At 54.6% G+C, this 24,440-nt stretch overlaps 1 protein-coding gene across 4 annotated transcripts; it reads right to left on the reverse strand.

The window, feature by feature from the left end:
* Positions 1–2,315: 2,315 nt before the first annotated feature.
* LMNA (lamin A/C) lies at positions 2,316–24,440 on the reverse strand. Of its 4 annotated transcripts, none has more exons than XM_062511279.1 (12): positions 24,002–24,440; positions 8,514–8,670; positions 8,230–8,355; positions 7,951–8,121; positions 7,724–7,849; positions 7,396–7,616; positions 7,100–7,304; positions 6,859–6,966; positions 6,586–6,705; positions 6,408–6,503; positions 4,507–4,613; positions 2,316–3,698 (listed from the first exon to the last, which is right to left on the reverse strand). In XM_062511279.1, the coding sequence occupies exons 1-12, from the start codon at positions 24,349–24,351 to the stop codon at positions 3,665–3,667; spliced, it is 1,821 nt and encodes a 606-aa protein (XP_062367263.1). In that variant the 5' UTR covers positions 24,352–24,440; the 3' UTR covers positions 2,316–3,664. The 4 variants fall into 4 exon arrangements, with proteins under 4 accessions (XP_062367263.1, XP_062367261.1, XP_062367260.1 ...); XM_062511277.1 differs by having other exon boundaries at positions 2,316–3,691; positions 4,362–4,613; positions 24,002–24,439; XM_062511276.1 differs by having other exon boundaries at positions 2,316–3,697; positions 4,362–4,613; positions 24,002–24,439.

Below are 24,440 nucleotides of genomic sequence, written 5' to 3' on the forward strand. Positions count from 1 at the left end.
TCTGCACCAGCTGGGGTGAAGCATCAGCATCCCCAGGAGCCACAAGCCTGCAGTAGGCCCATTGCCTGGGGTACTTGATCTGCCAGGGCTGGAGAGCAGAGCCAAATGCCCCTGCAGTTCCCACAGGGTTTGGGAGGTTGGTGCCTTTCGCAGGGATCTGTAAGGAGCTTGTGCTTAGTGCCCACCAGCACTGAAAGCTTAGCTGGGGCCTGCTGTGGGGATTCCTCCCACCCCAAGGCTGAGCTGCAGCCCCTCAGCCCTGCCTGGACATCCCCAGGGTGCCCTTGGGGGTCCTACACCCTGCAGCACCTTGGGGTGCAGCTCTGGGGTGTAGCAGTGGGCACAAACTTACATCTTAACCCCTTCCTTGGGATTAACAGGGTGGCTTGACCTTAATCTCCCTGGGCATGCAGGGGCCTGGAGGGGCTGGTGTGGGACTGGTGGGGCCCCCATCCACTCGGCCTGGTAAACCCTGGTGGCTTGCCAGACACTGGAGTCAGTCCTAGCTCTACGCCATCCCACTGATTGCTCCAAGGCTTCCTGTGATAAACTTTCCTCCCCAAAAAATGGTGATCCTCAGCATGTGCCCAAACCCCAGTGTTCCTGCCCACCCAGGGCGCCTCTGAAGAGATTCCAACATTTAGCACACAACTAAGCAAGGCCAGGCCATGGCCCCTGCCCTGGGTTCCCATTTCCCTCCTACTAGACTCTGGGGGACCCGAAGCAGGGCTCAGATCCACAGGACAACAGGAGGAGTGGGAGAAACCTGACCTTGAGTCAGTGCTTTGGCTGGAGTGGGGCTGGAGCTCTTTCACAGGCTCTTTTGCAAAGTCCCGGTAGGGGTGTGTGAGGTCCCTGTGGGCCGTAGCTCCCCTGGGCTGTGCAAAGTCCCCATGGGCTGCACATGGCTCCATAGGGATGTGCAAGGCTCCCATGGGGTTATGCAAGGTCCACGCTGGGGTGTGCAGGGTCCCTGTGGAGAGTGTATGGGCCCCGTGTGGCTCTGTAAGGGGCCCACGGTGTCTGTATTGTCCTTACAGGGCTCTGCAATGTCCCTGGGGGCTGATGCAGAGACCCCATGGATCTCCAGCTCAGTCTTTCCCTGGGGTGACCCAACCTAAGACTGCCAGGACACTTGGGCCCTGTGGGGGATGTGGGGAAGATCCAGGGCATTATTTCCCTTTTGCATTTCCCCATGGCACTTCCCGTGTCCCCTGACCTGTCTCCTCCCAAGAACATATCTAGGCAGCAGCACAAGATGTCAGCAGCGTGGTTGGCTTCCCCCCATCACTCCAAAACCTGCTATTTTGGGCACAACCTAATGACTTTGGAGGCTGGCAGTGCTAGGCCTGGAGTAGCGTTCAATCCCCATGAAAGGGGACAAGCTGCAGGATTGTGGGGGTAGATGACTCAGTGTTGTGGCATGGGTATCCCTAAGCTAGCAGAAACGGGAGGCAAACAGGGTACAGAGGTGGCCGGCGTGTCCCCTCTCATGCTGTGAGCACCTGCCTCTGACACCCCCCTGCACCCCTCTCCCGGGAGGGAAGATGGCACCTTGCTGGGTCTCCGTAGGCTCACTGGAAGCTGGGAGGTGGCAGCAATGCCCTAGACCCCCTGGCACCCCCTGCCCTCCTGAACCTCAGCCCTGCTGCACCCAAACTCGGGGTGATGCGGCCCCACACAGCATGGGGGGACCCAGGCATACGAGCACCGGGGCAGGGGGCACTCCCAGACTGGGCATCCCGGGCACCTACCTGGCTGTGCCTGCGCCCCGGCCGCCCGCCTGCGTCCCTTCACATCGCGGCTCTGCAGCGCTGTGCCTGGTAAAGCCGATTAGGCATCGGCTTTACAGCTCTCCTTCTCCACAGCATCCCCTCCTGCCTCGCTCCAGTGCCTGGCACGGCCTGGGGGTAAAAGGGGTCCCCTTGGCAGAGTGTGGGGGTCATGGTACGAGCAAACCTTCACTCAGGGGCTCACTCAGGCTCTGTACCTCCCAGTCCATCTCATCCTGGGGAATGTCTGGTCCCCAAAATCCCAAGAGGAATCTCTGAGTCCTTATGTCAAATTCCGTCCCGTGTTCCCAGCCCCTCTCTGGGACTCCTTGCCCAGCTGGGCCAGTTCTTAGTAACCCACAGCTCACCCTTGGGTGAGCCAGGGTGTGCGTGGCCACCCCACTTCCCCCCATCCATGGTGGGTGCTGAGCCCCAGCCCTGGCTGTGGGGCAGAAAGAGATCCCTGGGGGGGCCCCTTTGCTGCTAGGGTGCAGCACAGCACCCCCAAATTCCCCTGGACAGCAATGATGACAGCACACAGCATGGGAATAGTTCAGCTGTATTTTGACTCTGGAAGAAAATATAGGCAGTAAAACAGAAGCTTTGCAAGCATGGATACATACATGACCTCCACAAAACCCACTGAAGGGGGTGGCTTGTCCCGGCATCTTCTCCAGAAACACCCCTCTGCTGCACTTGAGGTCGGGGAGGGGGCTGCAGGCATTTCCCAATCAAGGCAAAGAGCCAATATATCTGCCAATGGCTGGATGGACTCTTGCCAAGGGGGAAGCTGCATCTACCACATCCCAAAATCTGCCTTGCTCAACCAAAAAGCCTTCCTAGGTGCTTTCCTGGCAAACCAACTCTGACCTGGACTGAACATCTTTTGCTTAATCCCTGAAACGGCTCCTGTGCTCCAGCCACCAGAGATGAGCCCAAATAACTGCAGCCAAGAAATGCTGGGGTGAGCCACACTGGGTGCAGTGGCTCCTGAAGAGGGGGCCTAGGGGGCCCCACTGGGGCCGAGGTTGTGGGACCAAGGTCCATCACCCCAGCTGTCAAATCCATCTGGTGCCAGAACGCAGCTCCGGTGTGTTTTCACTTCCCCTACTCCATCTCCACTTGATGCCAGGTGGGCTCCAAAGGGGTTCCCAGCCTGGCCCCCACCTCAGCTAAGGCACAACTCGGCTAATTAAGAAAAAGGGAACCCAAAGGGCAAGAGGTGCCTGGGATGGGGAATATGGGGAATACAGTACATAGAGCTCCGGGACAGCAGGCAGGCAGGGGGCTGTGGAGGGGGCAATAGCCACAGAGAAACATGGGCATCACCCACGAGCTGCCAGGAGCCCCCACACCAGCACCACCAGGAGCCACAATTCAAAAAAAGTGAAAAAAAAGGGAGTTTTGGCTTCAGATCCCAAGAAAAAGGGTTGCAAAGGCACTGTGCTCCACTTGAGACAGGACAGCAGCCCCTGTGGCACGCAGCTCCAGTGGGTATGGCTGTGCTTCTCCTGTCCTATGTAAAACGCTTTGGCAAAAGGTACAGTCTAAGGAGCATTTCTACTACAAACTCCTCCTGCATGGCTGCTCTGTAAACACAGTTCTTTGCTGTCTTTGGCTGAAGATCTAAAAAATATTTGAAGCTGAAAAGCTGTTTTTTAATTTGTTTTTTTTATATAGAAATAGATATTTTCTTTACAAAAAAAATCAAAGCATCTTTTAGCACTTTTAATATATATATATATATATATATAAAATTCCTGCTATAGAAAAAAAAAATCAACCTTGGTTTTTGATATCTTGTTTTTTTAAGGGAAAAAAATTTCTGTTGCTTTGGAAAAAAAAAAATCCTAGCTGGAGACAGGCAGGAACCACAGGAATGCGCCACAGAATTACATGATGCTGCAGTTCTGCACAGCCTGAGCCTGGAAAGGAGAAAGAAAAAGAAGAGAGTTAAGGAGACCCCACTGTCACCATCCATTTGCTCTGAGTGCAGTGTCCAGTGGGATCTTTTGAATGCCCACAGTGCCTTCAGGCTCTCCTCCATCCTGGCCCTTGGGATATGATAAATAAATCCTCCCAAGCTGAGATGTTCGTAGCTCCAAAATTTGAGAATTAGTGGTAGGTGATATATAAGGATTATAATATTGACTGTGAGTATCACTATAGAATATATTACATATTAGTCTAATACATAGATATAAAAATACATATTCAATTGAATATTATTCAATTCACTATTATGCATATTACCAGCATGAACACTTAGCAGCAGTGGGATGAGTGATGTGGAGGATGGGGAATGCTCTGGGGTGCCAAGGGGGCCAAGTGTAGGATGGAATGGAGTGGGAAGCTGCTAGGGCCACATCCATTTCCAATCCCCCTCAGAATCTCCCATGCCTTATAAAGAGGTTTGTGCAAGCTCAAAGAGGAACAGCAGGGAGAAGGAGAAATGGGAGGGGATGGGACCCCCGCAGCATTGCCCTGTTGGGAAAGAACGATAACAGGACAGGGTGGTGATCCAGCAGCACCAGCACAGCCAGTGGTCCAGTGCCAGTGACTGGGCCCAGGGTCTGGGATGGAACTGACCTGCCTGCGAGGGCTGGAGCTCCCCAGGAGGTAGTTCCTGGACACCAAGCTGTCCCCGAGGCCGATGCCAGAGTCGCCCATGCTGCGGTAGCTGCGGGTGACGGTCACACTGGAGGTGGACGAGCCCGAGGACATGGTGTTGATGCCGGCATTCTGGCTGCTCGACTTGTCGGCCGGCTGCCCGCACGTGCCACAGACGACCGTGCGGGAGCGCAGGTTGTACTCACCAGGGTCCCCAGAGCCACTGCAGCCCTACACATGGTGGGGATAGACAAAATGACCTGAAGCCCCTGCCAGAGCAACCTCTGCCCTGGGCCTCTACCCTACCCCGAGGACGGTTGCAGCACCAGTGTGACCCAGGAGAGCTCTTCACATTAGGCCTTGAAGAGAGTTTGACTCGCCTGTCCTCTCCATCACATGGTTTAAAAATAATAAATCAGAATCCTTATTATTGTGTTGCTAATCCCAAGTGACTGGGGCCAGCACGCTGCCAGTGGGTGACCTGCCCTGCTGCCCTGACCTCGCACCTGAGCTCTCAGCACATGGGAGACACCTGAACTGCACTCCTGAAAACATCCTCTTCCTCACCACTTCATGAGCTGGCAGCTTTCCGTTGGGAAATTTGCTCTTGGAAAGGATTCAGCCTCCAGACAAATGGGCACACTGTCTGCAGGAGCTTGGCTCCTCTGTCCAGGGATAGTCAGTATAGAAGAGAATCACAGAATCATGCCATGGTTTGGGTTGGATTGGACTTGAAAGCTCATGTCATTCCAGCTTCCTGCCATGAGCAGGACATCTTCCACTATCTCAGGTTGCTCTAAGCCCTGTCCAACCTGGCCTTGATGAACACTTTCACAGATGGAGCAGCCACAGCTTTCCTGGGAAACCAGTGCCAGTGAGTCACCTCTCTCACAGGGAACAATTTCCTTCCAGTATCCCATCTAACTCTGAGCTCTGTCAGTGGGAAGCCATTCTCCCTTGTCCTGTCACTCCAGGCCCTTGTCCAAAGTCACTCTCCAGCTGTCTTGGAGCCTCTTTAGGCCCTGGAAGGAGTTCTAAGGTCTCCCTGAAGCCTTCTTTTCTCCAGCCTGCCTCCAGAGCAGAGAGACTCCAGTCCTCAGAGCACTTCATGGCTACTTCTGGACTTGCTCCAGCAATTCTGTGTCTTTCTTGTACTGGGGGCCTGAGAACTGGACCCTGCACTGCAGGTGGGTCTCACAAGGGCAGAGTAGACAATCCACAAGCTCAATGTGCTGATATCAGTCTTGGCACAGCTCTTCAGATCCAGAGAACTCAAAAGGAAGTGGATGATGGATGCCCCATTTTGCTCCTGCAGTGTTGGCTGTTAGGAGGTCCACACTGCAGAGCTCTGGAAGTGACATCCAGAAGATCTTTCACCATCGCTGAGGCACAGCTTGGCCACGATGGCACCTCTCTGCATGTGATTCCTGAGGGCCTCTCATGTGCAGGACACACACACCCTGCAGGATGGGCTGCTGGGCTACAGACAGGGATGTTTCTTTGGGAGAAGTGGCTCTGCTCCTGGCATGCTGCCTGCTCTCTGCTTACTGCCTGTTCTTTGCCCGCTGCTCCTCCTGGTGCATATTTCAGCACCATATGGGGAAAGACGGGCTGAGAGGAAGGACAAAGCCACCTCTGGATTTGCTCCAGCACCCTCATGAAGCAGAGAGGACAGAGCAGCTGCTGACAACAAGTGTCGTCCATCAACTTCCCACCATCCTACCCTCCAAGCAATGCTCAGTACCAGCTCAGTGTCCCTCTGACTGTTCTGGCCCTTTTCATGACATGTCAAGGTTCCTTAGGGCTGTGGAGACAACTTCCAGCAAGGTCTTCAGAATCTCCTCCAGATGCCAGAGGTCTGTTGGCTTCTCTCATGCAGGTGTTTCCACAGCAGCCTCCCCGCTGCCTTCTCTTATATGCCTGATCCTTTGTGATACTGAGCTCCCTCCCACCCTGACTGAAGCTGCACCCCCACCCACCCCATGGACCCCTTGGAACCAACAGCATTCCCAGCACTCTACTCACATGGTGATGGCGGTGGTGGACGCTCATTTCATCATCATCCTCATCCTCATCATCATTGATGATCACGGTGCGGACCAGTTTCCTCATGGCCACCTCCTGTGGGGGACAGGAGATGAGTTGGGAGGTTCAGTGCCTGCCACCCCCCATGCCCCGTGCCAGAGCTGCCATGGGCTCTCACCTCCCCATTGGAGTTGATGAGGGCGGTGCGCAGGCTGTCCCCTGAGCCCCAGCTGCTCTGAGCTTTCCAGACCAAATTACTGGGTGGGCTGTGGGTTGCTCCAGCCCCTGAGGCCCAGATCTAGAGAGAAAAGCAGGAGAAAAGTGACTTCTCAGGTCTGCAGACTGCACAGCCCCAGGGTAGGAGTCTATCACCACAAAAAGCCACACACCAGCCACTCCATGTAACCAGTGGCCTGGCAGGGTTTGGGATCTTGCCAAAGCAGTGACTCACCGTGACCACCTGGCCAGCCTTCAGGGTGAACTTCGGGGGGAAGCGGTAGGTAATGGGAGGATCGTCCCCATTTTGCCGCTTGATCTGCCAGTTCCCCATTGCCTGGTCCTGTGAGAGAGAGTAATGACCCTTAGAACCCTGGTTCCTCTCCAACTTGTCCCATTCACATCCTTCCTGTAGGGTGAAGTGGGGCTGAACCTCACCCCAGGGACTCTACAGATCTCCACGAAGGCAAACTCACCTCGTTGGACTTGTTCCTGAGACGGACGAACTTGCCCTCCAAGTCCACCTCCTCCACACCAACACGGCCACTGGTCCGGGCATGGTGGGAGAAGCTGGTCCGGCTCTCACTGTCCTCCAGCTTCCGCTTCTTGGAGGAGCCTGGGGTAGACATGTGGCTTCGGGATGCACCTTTGTGGGATGAAGGGCTGGGGGACAGCCTCAGCCTGGCAGGGGGAGAAGAGGAGATGAAGCCAGCGAGGACACAAGAGCTGGGACCCGTGTAGCCCAGAGCTGTGCACAGCACCCTGTTCTCACCGCTCCTCCTCGCCCTCCAGCAGCTTGCGGTAGGCGTTGATCTCCATATCCAGAGCCAGCTTGATGTCCAGCAGCTCTTGGTACTCATCCAGCTGCTGCTGCATGCGTGCCCGCATCTCGGCCATCTCCCGCTCCTTGTCAGAGAGCAGACGCCGGTTGGTCTCGCGTTCCCTGGCCAGAATATCCTCCAGATCATGCAGCTTCGCTTCCTTGGCAGCCAGCTGTGGGGAGGAAAGGTAAGGGCAGGCAGCTCCACCTGGGACCATATCCAGAAGGGGACCATCCCCAGGACGGGACCATCCCAAGGAACCCTTTGGTCTCAACTCACCTGCTTCTGCAGCTGGCTGACTTCTGAGGAGAGGTTGTCAATGCGGATACGGGTCTGCTGCAGCTCCTCATGGGCAGCACCCACCATGTTGCTGTTCCTTTCAGCTGACTGCTTGGCATTCTCCAGCTGGGGGACAGGACAGGGGGATCAACATCTCAACACCCACAGCCTACCCGTGGCTCTGTGGGGCTAGAAGGAGAGAAGAGTGGAGTGGGAAGGCTGCTCACCTTCGCCCCGTAGGTTTTCTCCAGTTCCTCCTTGTAAAGCCTGATCTGGGCTTCATGCTGGCTCCGCAGCTCCTGCAGGGCCTCGGAGAGCTTGCTCTCGAACTCCCGCTGCCGCCCATTGTCGATCTCCACCAGCCGCGTTTCGTGGCGCCGTTTGGTCTCCCGCAGCTCCTGGAGACAGGTCACAGGACACTGTGTCACCTCAGGGAAGGGACACAACACACGTAGTGGGGGTTGTCACAAGTGACCCCAGCCCCATCGCAGCACACCACAGCTCACCTCACTGTAAATGTTCTTCTGGAACTCAAGCTCTTCCTTCAGGGTCTGCAGCCGGTTCTCAGCATCCACACGGCGCAGCATCTCATCCTGCAGCTGCTTCTTGGCTTCACTCAAGGCACTTTCCAGCTGGCAGGGAATTGAGAAGGACCATCACAGCAGGCTCTGGGCACTGCACCCAGCATGGCTGGGGACCCACCATCCAGCTGCATCTGCCCTGCAGCACCCAGGCAGAGGGGCAAAAAGGGATCCCTAAGTCAGCTGGAGACAGAGCTGCCACTGCTCACCTTGGCTACCTGTCCCCTCAGGTCCCGCACTTCAGTTTCCAGATTCCTCTTTTCACCCAGCGCTGTGGAGAGCGCAGCTTCCTTGGAATTAAGCAAAGCCTCCACATCCTTAAGGCGTGCCTGGGCAGTCAGCAGGTCCCCTTCCTTCTTGGCATTCCTGCAGGGCAAAGGGTGGTACAGGTGATTGGCACAGCAGGAATAATGATAGCTATCAGGAAATGATGGAATTGTTTTAGTTCAAAGAGACCTTAAAGTATATATAGTTCCACTCCCTGCCATGGGCAGGGACATCTTCCATGATCCCAGGTTGCTCCAAGCCCCATCCAACCTGGCCTTGAACACTTCCAGGGATCCAGGGGCAGCCATAACTTCTCTGAGCAGCCTGAGCCACAGCCTCACCATCCTCACAGGGAAGAATTTCTTCCCAATATCCCGTCTAACCCTGCCCTCTGGCAGGGGGAGGAATTCCCCCTTAACCTGTCACTCAAGACCCTTGCCCAAAGTCCCTCTCAAAATTCTGGAGTCCCTCTAAGTACTGGAAGGGACTCAAAAGGTCTTGTCAAGCTTCTCATCCAGCAAAATCTCCAAGTTCTCCTCAGGGCTGTTCTCAGAAAAGCCTGTGCACTGTACCCCATGCAGACTGTCACACCTGCCCTCCTCTGATCAATCCCAAAAAGGCTGCACCACTGTCCCTAACAGCCACCCACCAAGGGGACCAGCATGTCCCAGACACCTGGCACACCCAGACCCAGCTTGGATACTGGAAAGCAGGAAGGGCTGGGAATGACTGGCAGAGCAGGAGGAATCTCAGGGTGCGGCACCCATGTGCAATATTCACATCTATGGCATGACTGTACTGTAAGAGACCAGTGCTGACGAGGCTGGGGCCAGAGTGGCACCGTGTGGCATGATGGGATGCAGGGCAGTATGGTGGGACACTGGTGGTGTGGCACAGTGTAGTACAGCATGACATGGATCTGCACTATGAAGTGTGGCATGGTACAGTGGGATGTTCTGTAGCGTGGCTCAGCATGGCATGGCATCGTGTGACATGGGGCTGGATGGTGGAGCAGCGGCTGGGGGAGGAGCTGAAACTGCCCCATAGCCAGTGTTGCCCACCTGAGGTGGCCAGGAAGAGGAGTCTGTGACACCCTGCCAGTGCCAAGAGTTCAATGCCTCTCCTGGAGTGGACAGGGAGCACCAGGTGATGAGTGGGGGCTGCAGACTGCACTGCTGCGGCTGTGCCTCGCCACGAGCTCAGCTGCTGCTCAGTGGGTGCAAAGCCGTGGTACCTCAGCCCCCCCAGTCCCACCTCTGGCATCATCATCCACACTACTGCACCATCCTGGCCCCCACTGCCCCTCTCTCCTTTCCAGTCCTCTGACAGCAGCTCAAAGCCACTCCTTACAGACCCACCGTATGACCAGGGAATCTGATCTAACTGCACTACCAAAACACAGCCTGCAGCTATTTTGGTAGGTCCTATAAAAAGAAAAGACCCAACGGCCCCCCAGCAGCCGCCAACCCCGGGGTGGGATTGTCACCTCCTCTCCCTCAGCACGGGGTGTGGTACTGGTGGAGGCGGAACGCGCCCGAGGACCGGAGTCTCTCAGCCGTGGGCGAGCACCACACGCCGGCAGCGCTGCGCATTCCCGAGGCAAGGACATCACGGGTCACAAACACCAGGGAGCGGCTGCGGCACCTCCGGCACTCAGCCCATCCCACAGCAGCATCCAGACCACCAGCAATGGGACCCAGGACCAGCAGGGAAGGCGTTCCCAGACTCGCAGATGCGGGATGTCAGAAGCTCCTGGGCTGGCCAGCGGCAGATTTTCCTGCATTTCTTTCTGTTTCCTGATCCGAGCCAGCATGGAGAACTTATTCTGTTATTTTGCAGACTAAAGCAAAGGTTTCAAAATCCCAGGCTACTGTTTTTAAGTGCAAACTTCACTTCAAATCCCAGGATATTCCATGTTAAAAGAGCAGGAATTCCACTTAAGGACAGTTTAAAAAAATAACAATTCCTACGTGTACAGTAACGAAATTCAGAATCACTTATGTCAGGAAAATCAGAGCCCAAAAGCCTCTGAGAATCCAGCAGCAGCTTGCAGACTTTTTCTTGGAAGTGAGTGAAGATCCAGCTTCTGCCTCTCTTTCAATTTCTAGTAGCTCCTTTCCCAGCCTAGAACAGTCAGTATCGTGGTGTAGCGAGCTCAGTAAAACATGTTGGATCTGTAATGAATTCTAGAATGTTTCTGTGGTCAGATTTTCATATTTTAATGTTTGGGGCTGTCAGGTAAGAGGGTCTCAATGATATGCATAGAGTATGATTTCATAGCCCATACATTCTATAAAATAGCCTCTTTTATGTCTAAATAGCATTTAAGCAGTCTGGAGAATTTGGACTTTAACCCACAGTGGAATAACTGACCAAGAAATGCGGCTGGTCCCCCTTTTCCAGGGAACTACAGCCTTGCTTGCCAGAGCTGCTGCCGGAGCTCAGTCCTGAGTCCTTCCTGTCCAACCCGCTCCGTTTGTGCCAGTGACTCATAGGACAGGAATGCCAACTGGGAGCGGATCCGAGGCTCCAAGGCTCACTGTAACCAGCGTTTGAGGCTGAGCTTTTCCATCTGGCCCTGGCTCATCCCCCCAGCCAGCGTGGCCACCCCAGCAGTGCCGACGGGGTACCAGCCCTGTCGTTCCCGACGGAGTGAACTGCCATGTTACTCCAGGAAGAGCTCATCCCTGGTGTTTTGCTGCTCTCTTTGCTTGAGTGTTGGCTGTGGAGGTTTGGGTACAGCTGGAGGACACTGGCTCCTCGGGATGGGGATCCTGGATCGTATGACTCTTTCAAGGGACAGCAGTTCCATTGATAAATGACAGAGGGAAAAATGCTGATGGTTACACTTGTGTCTGCAGCAGATTCACCTTCTCCAGAGACCAGAAGTATTCAGGTTCTGGGCATCAGTGCCTGGAAAGCCCCATAGTAAATCCCAGATGACTCAAGGACAAATTGCTTTTCCTGGGAAGCCTCCTGTGCTCAACTCTGGATTCCACTGTGAAGAGCAGAGACAGCTCACCAGCCACGGGGCTGAGCTGGCAGTAGTTCTGGCACAGGGAGAGGGGTGGGACAAATCCTCTCCTGTCCTCTGCTCTGGGGAGTCAGTGGTCAGCAGAATTCGGCTCCCTGAGACCTGAGCATCTCGCCCATCTTCTTTCCAAACACACCCTGACTCCGAACGTTCCAGCAGCCTCTGGATGAGACATCAGCACACAGGTGAATCCTCTCTGGCCTTGGGGACCTCCAGCCCACTGCTTCACACCAGCTCTGGGGATCCCTGCTCCAGCCCAGCCAAGGTTTGAGTTTTCCCTTCTCCTCCCCTCAGGTCCTGCTTTTATTCCCAGGAAGCCTCACAGGCTCCAGCTGGTGCTGAGCTAAAAATAAAAACTTCCGTGGCAGCTGTGTCACTCCCACTTCCCTGGCAAGGAGGATGAAGACAGACCTTCCTCCTCCTCCTCCCCATAGGGTTTCACTGGCCTCTCCATCCTGCCTGCTACAGCCTACAAGATCCCAAATTCTGCAGTGAAAAGGGAAGCAGAGACTTATTCTTGAGGTCTGGGTGCCTCCAAATCCCATCGGATTTGATCCCCTGTGCTGCGAGAGCCATGGGGAAAAACAATCCAAGAGGAGAAAAAACAACAGAGCCATCAAATCCTCAAGAAACAAATGTCTCAAGAGAAAAGATGGAGGGAAAAGGGGCCTCAAGACATTTTATTTTTAGCTTTTAAAAGCAGGAAGAAGGAAAAAAGAAGGATTGAAAATTGCAGCTGAGCTGCCAGAAAATCCAAATGTTAATGGAAAGTTGGATCTGCTCTGGCTGTGCTCAGCACAGACAGACGAGAGGCTGCGAAGTCAACGTGATGGATTCAGAGAGTGCTCAGGGACAGCCCCGCAGAGCAGCATCTGCTACTGCTCCCCCCTACTCTGCCCCAAAATCCCAGTCAGGAAACCTGGCAGGTCTGGGCTCTCCCTGTGGAAAAGTCAAGACAGGACAGAGTCATCAGAGCTTGTTGGAACAGCTCCAGGCATGAGCCCACCAGGCTGCTGGAAAGATGCCAGTCCTCTCCAAGATGCCAGAGCCCACTCAATGCATTTTTAGGAAACACTCTTTGGTTTCCCTCTCCACTATTAATCCCCACAAGTGTTCCTGAAACTTAGGCAGCACTGGGCTTCATACACTGGAAAAGGATCAGTGAGTGGGATGGAGCTCAAAGAGGCACAGGCATTCCCCTCCTTCCCTGCCTCCAAATTGCAGCTGCCCCACCCTGGAAAAGGTGCCAACTCAGGGAACTCACCAGCTCCTGCCCCTTCCATAAATATTTATGAACATCTGCAAATCCCCCAGGACTGCAGGTCTCAGTCCCACCTGGCTGCCAGGGGCCACAGCTGCCTGCTCCTACCCGCACAGGCTGAGAATGCTATCCCAGAAAAGGCTTTGACATGTTTACAGCTTGAGAACCTGAGGCAGAAGTGGCAGTATGTGCCCATGGAAGTCTCGGATTGCTGGGAGGACCCGGGAAACCTGCTTTGCTCCACTTTGGGCAGGCTGCTCTCCATGGCGCTGCTTGCAGTGCCAGGGATCTGTCCCAGTATCACCACACATATCCCAGGGATCATCACCCCATTGCAGGGATTGTTCCCCAGTCCCAGGGATTGTTTCTCCATCAAGGATTGTTCCCTCATCCCACAGGGCCCCACAGGACAAGCAGCAGGGACAGCATGAGGAGACGCGGACCTGGAAAACCTCTGCAGTGGGGCAGTGGGAATGTGGCAAAGCAGTTTCTCCCAGCTTCTGACTCATCTGTGCCACAGTGCCTCTGCCAAATCACCAGGATAAACACGGCCGGTCTCCTAGCAGGGAAGCTGGAAATAGCCAGCGTGATGTATAGCAAGGACAAGGTCTGCACGGAGCCAGCATCCTGTTGGGCACCAGACCCCTGTCAGAGGTACCCTTTGTGTTAACAGATGCACGGAAACATCTTCCACTTCTGGCATCAGTAGTGCCAAAGACCCTTCCTGGTGCCAGGGTCAGCGCTGGCCCTGCCACACACTCCTGATACACTCATGACATGCTCATCCATGGGGCTGAGGGGCTTGTCCAGCTCCATGTGGCCCCACTGGAGCAAAACCAGCTCACTGGCATCACTCAAGAACTGGGCTTCCCCTCCTGGAATCGGGATCTGGCCTTTCCTTGCACCCTTAAAATGAACCAAAACTGCTCTTTTGTTGGGAACCAGGATAAAGCCTCTCATGGGGAAGCAAACAAACCCCCTTGTCTAGGATTCCCCAAATCCAAGATGCTCCTGTCTCTCCACAGCTCCCATCAGCTGGAACACTGCTGGGGGAGCTGTGGGTGCACACAAACTCGAGTGTGATGGAACCTGACCGTACTGAAACTGCCAGGAATCAGCCACACACATGCCCTCTGAAGGTTTGAAAGAGCTTTACTCCTCCTGGATGCACCAGAGCAAAGACCTCTCACCCTCCAGCCTCCCGTCTCACCATGGGAGAAACATTTCATCTTCAGCAGCCTCACAAGCAACAGCCAGGCACTGCTTAAGAGCTCAGAGCACATTTCTGAGAACAGATAGTGTATTAATTGTTTAGAATTAACAATGTTCCAGCTCGGTGCCGGCCGGGGAGCCCCAGTGCTGCTCACTCCCTGGCCGGGCTGTAAGGCCAGCGGGTGACTCATCCCAGCCTCCACCAGCAGCTCCGAATGGAAATCCCAAATCACCAAGTGACGCTGCTGTTTGGGCTGAGTCCCCCATAGTAACAGGACACTCCATGGTTTTGGAGGCTGGATGGCATTACCAGAGGGGTTTCAGAGGTGGAAAAGGGGGTTTTTGCCTTTTGCCATATGGGTGTCACTAGGGGAATGGGAAGGACTTGATTTTCCACAGCCCCTGTTGTGTTTCTGGGGCAAGTTTGTATCAGGCATAAATCTGTGTGCCTGCACAAAGGGCAGGACCTATCTATCCTCCATGGACAAGTGTCCCGGCTTGGAGTATGCATCACAACACGCCAGCAGGTCTGCCAGTGCCTGGCTGCCTGGGAGACCCCCTGCCACCTGTGGGACCCCATTTGCTGCCTGTAGGACCTCTGTTATCCATGGAATTCCTTTTCCCAGCTGCCTGGGAAAAGCTTTGCCAGGGTGCAGCAAGCCCCAGGAGACAGATGCAAAGTGCAAGGAGGATCAGCCACTGGAGTCCCCAGTGCTGGGAGCACACAGAGCCCAGCAAAACGAGGGCAGGATTTCCCTATAGGGAATGTCTACCACCAAACCCTGGGTTACATGGAACAAGCCTCCAGGCTGGGGTGACACGCAAAGCGCTACCAGTTGAAACTTGATTTAGCAAACCTGGCCCAGTCCCAGGTCTGTTACCAGAGCTGGTCCTGAAGAGCTTGGGAATTGTCTACATGGCACTGGGAAAACCTGGCCAGTGTCTGTCCAGATCCTGAGGAGATGGGCTGAGCCCAGGGTTTCCAGAGGGAGGCCAGTTCCTTGCTGAAAAAACTGCATTTTCCACTGGGAAAAAAAAAAAAAAACAAACCACCAAACACTTGAACAGGCTGCCCAGGACAGTGGTTGAGTTGGCCCCTCCTGGAGAGATTTAACAGACACAGATGTGACATTTGGGGACATGGCTTAGTGGTGGCCTTGGCAAGGCTGGGGGAACTTGATGATCTTGGAGGGCTTTTCCAACCTAAATTATTATGTGATTCTATATCTTTATAAACCTGAACATCTCAACTGCTCAGAACACCACAATCAAACACTGGTCAACCCCACTTGCAGCCCAGCCTAAACCCATTCATTCCCAACATGCTAGCCTGCCTTTTCCTAGCTTCTCATGAAATCTTGAATTGGGTTATCTAAAAGACACTTGATGGCCTTGAATTGAACCATCCTAAATATAGATTAAAGCAATAATACCCTTTATGAAGAAAAAGAAACTTGCTAAAAAGAAGCTTGGAATTAAGCTGGCAAGAGAACTTTTTCTAGACACAACTCAAATATATCAATACACCACCTTCCACACTGCTCAATTCCACCTTCTGAGGGCAAGATTTCAGTAGTAGAGACACAAGAATAAAGCTTTGAGATTACAGAATATCCTGAGTTGGAAGGGACCCATAGGGATCATCAATGTCAACTCCTACTCAGGACAGCCTGAAAAATCCCACATTTTGTTTGAAAGTGTTGTCAGCTTGTTTTTCCAATCCAGAATTTGCTAACAGTTTGAAGTGTTGTCTATTGCTGACTAAAGCCAAAGCCTTTGGGAAGAGGAGGGAAGGAAATTCCAAGTCTTCATGGCACTACTCTGAACACTCACCATGGTAACAAGTGAGTTTTGTATCATTAATATAGTTAAATTAATGCAATGACAAATTAAGTGTTGGACTGGAAATTTAAGGAGCTGGGCCCAGCCTTGACTATCTTACTCCAACACAGCAAAAGCTAGTTTTAAAAGAACTGGAATAAAACTTAATAGGAAAGTTATGGGTTTGATTTTTTTTCCACCTAGAACAGCTCTGAGTGTTGCCCCTCCATGGAAATCCCAGAACATTCCATTCACTTCAATGCATCCTTCTCCAGATGAACAAGAAATGTAAAGCCCATAAACTACCATCTCAAAGGATGAAGACAAAGCAGAGATCCCCGGTGTTTCCCTGGGAGACTGGGCATGGCAGGAGCCTTAGAAAGAAGTTAAAAACAGGGAGCTGAGTCACTCGTATTAGTCATGTCTTCATGCAGGAGCACTGGAGGAAAACGCCACTCGTGTTTTGCTAGAAACTGGGGACACAGCCAGGATGTGGAGCAGGGATGCAATCCCAGCCCCAGGAGCAAGGAAATAGGCTGCCACTGTGCAGATGTGGCTGTAACTCCCCTTTCCTCTGCTCACACATGCAGTTCCTGAGCCCAAAGTGGGGATGGGAAGGGATGAGGAGGTCACTCTGTACTTGCTGCATCCTCACCCACAATGGAAACCAGGTCCCCGTGCAAGAAGGGACAAGGCACAAAGGAGCCAGGAGAGGCTAAAAAGGGGACAAGTTCAAGGCCTCCTTTTTCTGTTCAGAAGCAGCAGTAGCTCACCCTGTTTTTCATAAATTGGGTACACAAAGCTTCCGGCCAGCAACATTTGCTTAAGAAACAAAGCAGGGGATTGTTGGATCCAGATGCCACACATATTCCTGGGAACAAAAGGGTGTGCTATCCCCGGCTCCAGGAGCACAGATAAAGGCAGACAAGGTGTTTACATTGCCACAAGGTCTGTTTGCATGTGGCGGTGGCAGCGAGGCTGTGCTGGGGCTGCCGATGTTGAGTCACTGCTGGTACTGGTAGCTCCAGATGCTGTTGGGGTGGCTGTAGGGACGTATATGGATAGGATACCATCAGGAAAATGCAGGTCAGCACCAGGATGAGCAGCAACCAAGGTGACTGCCTATGTTCTGCTGTGCTGTGCCATGTGTAGAGCTGCCAGCACACCTCTGCCCATTTTCCCTGCCAGCCTGCATTATGTCAGGATGGAGCCCAGACCTGCTTGGCACGTGGGCAGGAAATAAGCTCTTCCCCAGAGCGAGGACCGCAGATGTGGTATCCCTAGAAAGCGCAATTTAGCCCCAATTGCTGCTTGCACAGAACTGCCTGCAAACATGACCACCATGAGATGCTCCAGCCTCGCCACCACCTCCCTCCTGCTCAGCCTCAGAGGCCCACAACACACTCACCATCAGGCAAACCCCAATCTGGTGGCTTTTTGCACTGCACCTGCAGAGCTGAGGCTGGGTTGCATAAAGCAGCATCTCTGCCCTTAAAGGGGGGCCTGGCAGCCACCCTAACAGCAAAGCATGATGCCCAGAGGTGAGGCAGTGCTCCCCTTCCCTGCTAAAACCCACAGCATGGGGGCTCAACTTAGAAAACTCCCCCAGTTTCTCCCAGTGTAGCTGGTGTTCCATGGGGGAACATACTTGCACCCCACAGATGCTGCTGGGCTATCTGCCATCATGGCAGGAAGGAAGGGGCAGAGCGTGACTGCCGAACTAGGGGGGGGGCCCCTGAAGCACAGCCCTGTACTGCTGCACCCTGCTCCAGCCCAGAGACACATGGCTGAGCATGACTCATCTCCCTGCTCTGCCAGGGCTGATCCAGAGCCCTTCCACAGCCACCGCACTGCAAGGAGAGGGGAACACGTGGCTCTTCACAGTGTGGACTGGGAGCTGCAGTGGGGCAGCTGGCCACCCCTCAATGCTGATGGGCACTGGGGCCAACTTTCCTTTGGGCTCCCATCCTTGTTGAAACCCATATTACACATCCACACCAAGAACTTGGATAGTTGGTTGGGCTCACATGACTCAGATGGGAGAAACTGTGTCCTTAAGCTGTTAATAAATAAAAACCCCAACAAACTCAAAGTTCTGAGCTGCAGCTGAGCACTGCAGTGTGCAGAGACCAAGCTCTGCCCGACCAGGATGGCAGCAGTGGACTGAATGGCAGGAGCAGATGTGGAAAGTGTGGAAAGCAGCAGCCAGAGCAAGTGGCTGGAGATTTGTGCAAGAGGGAAGGAGAGACCTCTGCTATCAGAGCCTTGCTCCTAAAGAGGTGCTTCTGAGCCACTCACAGCCCCAACACAAAACAAACAAACAAACAAACAAAAACAAAACAAACAAACAAACAAAAAAAAAACACAAAAAAACCCAACAGCTTCAGGAGAGCCCATGTTTGTTTCTACCCTAGCTCTGCCATCTCTCCACAGAGACATGGCACCAATGCCTGTGATGATACAACCCCATAATTAAGGAAGGTACAGTACAGGCAGGGCAGCACACACCTTGCACCCTCTGTGCTGGGGAACTTTGTCCTTGCTGCTGTTGTAATTCCTAGCTCTATAACCATGGAAGGCAGAAATAGAACACTGGCTGCAGCTTGGGGGACACCCCAAGCCAAGGGTACTCAGGAAAAGGCAATTGGTTTATGACAGAGAATGTGAGATGTTGACTCAGCCTTGCCAGGAATGGAGGTGTCCCAACCACAGCTGGGGTTTGTGGTATCTCTGTGGGCTGAGTTCAATGCACTTCATAAACCAACTTCCACACCCTTTGGCTTTCCCCAGCACCCATGGATCACACCATGGTTCATGGACATGCTGTGACATCCTTCATATACAGGAACAAGGAAAAATATGTATATTTTATTATACTCTTATCAAGGATGTGGAGCAACTGGGCAAAGCAGAATGGTTTTTAAGTGAGAGGGCAGATTTAGATGAGGCATTAGGAAGAAAGTTCTCCCTGTAAGGGTGGTGAGGCTCTGGCATAGCTTGCTCAGAGAAGCTGTGGCTGCCCTATCCCTGGAAAGACAGGGCTTCTCCTGGGTGGCCGAGAACCTGGCTGTCACACAGACGTCTCTGCAGTCAGAGCTGCAGCTGCCACTTCACCAGGTGGGGCTGGCAGCCCCACTGTGTGAGCCCCCACAGTTGTTCAGCTTCACACTGGGGATATTCAGCCCCGGGCAGGGAGGGGAAGGCAGCAGAGGCAGGTGGGCACCCAGCCCTGACACCATGCTGTCTGATGGCAGCTGTTGACAGAGACAGGTTTTACATGGCACCAGCCTCAGCTGTTTGGGAACATGCTGAGCTGGTCACAAAGGAGCAGGCTCAGCAAACAACCTCACAAAGAGAAGGATGGTGAAACAGGTACTGCAGCTAGTGGTGGGACAGCAGAAGGTGATTCCCAGCTCATCCTGAACCCAGTGGGCTGACACTTCCTGGGGAATACTCCAAGACAGCCCTAATTTTGGCCAGGATCAGAGGGAGAACTCTGGTGACTTCCTCCTGTCCTTGCCAGCAGCACAAAAGGAAACTGCATCTCCCAAAGGGCATGAATTCAGCAGAACATGGAGTTGGCACCTGCCCCACATGTCCCACCCTGGCTGTGCCACCCTCTCTGTCTGCATCCCTGAGCACCACACTGGGAACAACCCCCTGTCCTCTGGAGTATGAGTGTTGATGGGATTCAGACAAGTGAAGTGACACGTGCAAGGCTGAAAAACACTTGTGGCAGCACGTGGGACTGGGGCAGGCTGGGATGGTCTGTCAGGGATGGATCCCTTCGCACACCAAACCCAGCCCTGATTCTCTTTGCAATTGCTTCTCTTTAATCCCCAGCTCCAAGGATAAGGTCCTTAATTTACTAAAGTGGATCCTATCATCCTAAATATATATAAAGGCAACAGGATTTCCCCTCACCCCTGGGAAAAGTGAGGGAACGACCCGTGGCTGGAAGACACTGGCAAACAGAGCAACGGGAACAAGATGACATACTGAAAGTGCTGAAGCATGATTCTCTGCCACAATTTTTTCTGGAAAAAGAGGGGCTGGATGTCTGCACAGCCGAGAATTCCTCTCCACTGGGAACAGCTAATGAAAACCTTCACCTCTAAGAAACATTTTGCCACAGAGCACTCCAGCCCTGTAGGATGCCAGGAGGGCAGGCATGCCGAGCTGTTCTGAGCTGCTGGCTGCAGCAGACATCAAGGGACAACCAGTGTGTCCAAAGGGCTGGAGATTCAGGGTGGCATGTTTAAGAGGGTCCCAGAGGTTTGGAGCAGCCTGGCTCTGTGTTGATGACTCCCCCAAAGTACCCCCAGCTGCACAAGCTGCTCTTTGTTTGCTCCAAAAGGGCAAAGCCTCCTCCCAGCCAAAGCATTCCCGCCCTGGCAGGGATTCCATGAGGCAGACGGGGGAGAAACTCAGGAGCCTGAGGTTTCACCCCACGCAAAATGCTCCAGCACAAACTCATCGCTGCTGAAGGAAGTGTGTGACCACCCCACCCCCCCCAACTGAACCTTAATTCATTTTCCTCCCTTTTTTTCAACTAAACAGGTTTTGTTTACCTGCTCCTGCCTGGAGGATCATTGCTGAACAAAGCACAAGGCAAAACCCCCTTGGGCTGGGGAAGGATTGTGGAGCTCACCTCCTGGCATCCCACTGCTGCCTCCCTTGCTCTGCCCTTGGATGACTTTCCTCCCCCCACAACAATGTTTGGGAAATAGGATATTTGTCCTCATTAGGGCCAGGGATGAGATCTGAGCCCCAGAAGGAAGAGGCGCTGCTGAGGCACTGGCTTAATCAGGTTAGGGGCTGCAATTCAGGAAGTCATTGCTCATCAGCCATGGTACTAACAAGGGCTGGTTCCTGCCCTGGAGAAGGGAGCTGGTCACTGTGTGGCCACCACATGGCCACTGCATAGCCACTCCTCACCCATGGAGTGGGCACTGACTTCCTCAGTGGGCCTCTCCTGGGACTGAAGGTACCCAAGGTCTGTATTTTACAGCTCTGCATCCCCAGACTGGGGCTTGCACTGACAAATGTCTCCCACTCGTGGGATGGGATGAACTCTGAGGGAGCAAGACAAGGGCTGCAGCTCTATTCACCCTGTGAGTCAGAAACCAGCTTAAGGAGAAGGGGCAATGGGCAGGACCAAGCACAGAGCATCTCTCCAACCTCTGGTGAAATGCTGGAATCCAGATGTCCTCCAAAGAGGGGGACAGAAGCTTGAGGACACCAGGCACAGGGGCATTTCAGACTAGTTCTATCTCTACCCATGGCCTGGGAGGAGATGATGCTGGTGTTGCCAGCGCTCCTGAGTCACCAGCCACCCTCACTGCACCTCTCTGCTTTGCCTGAAGCGTGGCTACGACATGGCCAGGGACCATCCAGAGCTGGGGACACATGTGACACCAGGAGAGACAGGATTGCCCAGAGCGGTCCTTTGCCCTGGGGCACAACCAGTGTCAGGCTGCACAGGGATGAGGGTCCCCGTGCAAAGAGCCAGGTGAGCACTTTGGGAAATCCCTCTTGGATCACCACGGAAAGCAGCCAGACAGGCAGTGAGAAGATCCCACTGTGAGCTTCCCCAAGAGAAGAGCAGTTGGCCAGGAACAGAGGGGTGGCAGGAAGCAGAGGGCAGGCAGCCCAGCTCTTCTCAGACCCTCTTCCACCCATGCAGCTCTTGCACTCGTGCATTGGTACTGGTTAGACCGGTCTCCTGTTTCCACACCTTGTCCCCCCTCCAGTCAGCACCTCTTTCTCCCTCCCAGACAGAGCACCCGGGACCGTGTCACATCCAGACACGTCATGCCTTGGCATCCCAGCCCCCCACCCTCCCTCTGTGCTGGCGAGACAACCCCTCCATCGGGCAGTGGCGATGCTGTGGGTGCTGATAATGCGGCCCCGAGCGCCTGCCCGGCGGGAGATACTCGCCGCTTCCCCAGAGCTGACGGGCACAGCCGAGGGGTGCACAGAGCTGCCAGTTACTTATTAGCCAAAGTCTCACCGTGTCAAGGCCAGTGAAGTGGCCCCAGACCAGGCGCTGACCCAAGGGCTCAGGGTGGGCGGGGAGAGCCAGCAGAGCAGGCACATCCCTGCCCAGCTAGAGGGTAGGGAGCAGAACGTCTGAACAGGACCCTCCTGATCCCGCCAGCAGTTCTGACCCCTCCGCAGGGCTCGGCTCGTGGCTGCTCTATTCCCTCATGTCCCAAAGATTCGGGACATGCCAGTCAAACTGAGCCCAAAGAGCAGCATCACAGCCCTGCAGCCGGTTGTGCCGCTCCCTGAGCAGCCCTGCCACATCGAGCAGGTCCCCAGGGACACAAGACGAACTGCAGCCTCCTTGCAAGGGTTTTGGGGGTTGGAAAGCAGCCCTCATACGGCGCTCTAGCAAGACGGGACTAACCAGAGGCAGGAATGAACTGCACCGGCTTCCCCCGCATCTCCGTTCTTCCATCTCACCGGCCGTGACTCAGAAATGACACAACACGGAAACACCCCTGCCCCTAGAGCCAAAACCCACCGAAACCCATCTCTCAAGCACAAGCTGCTCTTCGGGAATCCCCGCGAGTTTCAGCACTTTTTCAGGGGATTTGTCAGCGCCCGGGAACAAGCACAGAAGCTCCCGGGGCGCAGCCCATCGCAGGGAAAAATTCCACATCCGTTTTCCACACGGCCGGCTCCACAGCGCAGCCAGCGCCCAGCTCCCCTCCACTCGCTGCTGCGGGCCGGGCATTTTTTCCAGCCCTCGAAAGATCGTGGCCAAGATAATTCTCCGTTTGCATAAGGCAGGAAAAGCCTTTAGACAGCTCAGCTCTTCCTCTCACCAGCATCCGGATCCCTGGGATCCGGGAGCAGGGATCTGGCGAGCAGCAAACCGCCTTATCCAAGGACGAAGCTGCAGCAGCGCACGGGAAATAGAAAGCTAAATATAACCCCACATGGCTTTCGGAGACGGCTGTAACAGTCAGCACAGTCCCTCCCTCCCAGGTAGAATATTTATGGCATCTACTAAGGAAGTTAATTTTAGCCTCATCTGGTACTGGCTCAAAACGAGGTGTCTAGAATAAGAGGCAAAAGATCAAATGGAGTAAGAGGGGGTTGTCCCGTCACTGCCCAACCTGGATCCGGCTGCGAGCCAAAGTCCATGACGGAAAGCGATCCGCTCACTCCTTCCTTGGAGCGGGATTCGGGGAACTGGGCACTACAGGGACACATCCCGACGCTGTACGGGCTGGCAGAGCCCGGGGGAAGCCCAGTGCCGGCCCCTGCTTGGCCAGCAGTGACATTGGCCAGGGAGTCCCGTGTCCTCAGGAGACCTGTGCTAGTAACCGGTGACAGCCCTGAGGAGGGCAGGGGTGCCCAGTGGCAGCAAGAAGGGGTCCATGAGGGTGACATTTCTGATGGCAGGGAGCGAAAGAAATGAACCCGATGGGAAGCGGCTGGAGGAATTCGTGCCTCAATGCGGACTGGGAGCACCCGGATATCACCCAGTGACAGCTGGTGGGAGGGGGACATAAGTACTTTCCCCAAAGCCAGGGATCCCACAGAGTGGGAGCAGCTCGGCACAGGGAGGGTTAAAGCAAACAAAACCTGCGGCAGGTTCTTTAAGCGGTGCCAAAGACAGCAAAGGAAAATAGGACGAGCAGGCAAAATCTGTAGGCAGGACAGAGCCAGCTGGCTGGCACCGCTTCCCGGACTGTGCCAGAGCGTGTTTAGGAATAGCTCCAGCATGACGAAGGCAGAGGGGCCGCCAGCCCGGCGCTTGCGACCCGCAGAACACGGGCCCTGACGGGGGCCCACGGCGTGTCTGCTCAGCCCCAGCCCCAGCCCCAAGAGCCCCCAGCTCTGCTCTCAAATCCCCGCTCCAAGGGCATCCCGGCCAAAGATGGCGCTTGGAAGGAGAGCAGGAATGACGAGGGAGCTTCTCTCTTCTTTCGGTCCCTACCACAGACACTCCAGCCCCGGCCAGGCCACGGATTTTTCCTCTCTCTCCCTGACTCCTCCAGGTCGCTCCTTCCTCCCTCCCGGCTCCCTGCCAAGCATGACGACAGCACCCGTCCCGCTGCAGTCCCCCCCGTTCCCAGGGCACTCACCGGGCTTTCAGCTCCTTGTGCTCCTCCCGGACTTTACTGAGCTCCAGCTGCAGCCGAGCTCTCTCCTTAGCCACCGAATCCAAGGTCTTGCGGGCATCCGCCAGCTCCGACTCGTAAGCAGCCTTGATGCCCGAGACCTCGCGGCTCACCACCTCCTCGGACTCCGTGATGCGGAGCCGCAGGCCGGCGTTCTCCAGCTCCAGCGAGCGCACCTTGTCGATATAGACGGCCAAGCGGTCATTGAGCTCCTGCAGGTCCTCCTTCTCCTGCAGGCGGGTGATGCGTGTGGGGGACAAGGGGGTCCCCGAAGCCCCGCTGCGGGTGCTCCTTTTTTGTGAAGGCGTTGCCATGGGGTCCGGCGTCGAGGCGAAGTGCACGGCTCGGGTCACGGCGCGATGTCCCACACCACCCGCCCAGCTGTCGCGGCAGCTCCCGGTGG

This window comes from Cinclus cinclus, chromosome 31 (assembly GCF_963662255.1).
Source record: "Cinclus cinclus chromosome 31, bCinCin1.1, whole genome shotgun sequence".
Classification (NCBI taxonomy): domain Eukaryota; kingdom Metazoa; phylum Chordata; class Aves; order Passeriformes; family Cinclidae; genus Cinclus; species Cinclus cinclus.

Excerpts from the sequence above, each read along its gene's own strand:
- LMNA (XM_062511276.1), bottom strand. The coding sequence starts at position 24,351 with ATGGCAACGCCTTCACAAAAAAGGAGCACCCGCAGCGGGGCTTCGGGG. Across the intron at positions 7,850-7,950 it reads AGAAAACCTACGGGGCGAAG|CTGGAGAATGCCAAGCAGTC; the intron begins GTGAGCAGCCTT and ends CCTGTCCCCCAG. Across the intron at positions 3,698-4,361 it reads GCTCCAGCCCTCGCAGGCAG|GCTCAGGCTGTGCAGAACTG; the intron begins GTCAGTTCCATC and ends TCTCCTTTCCAG.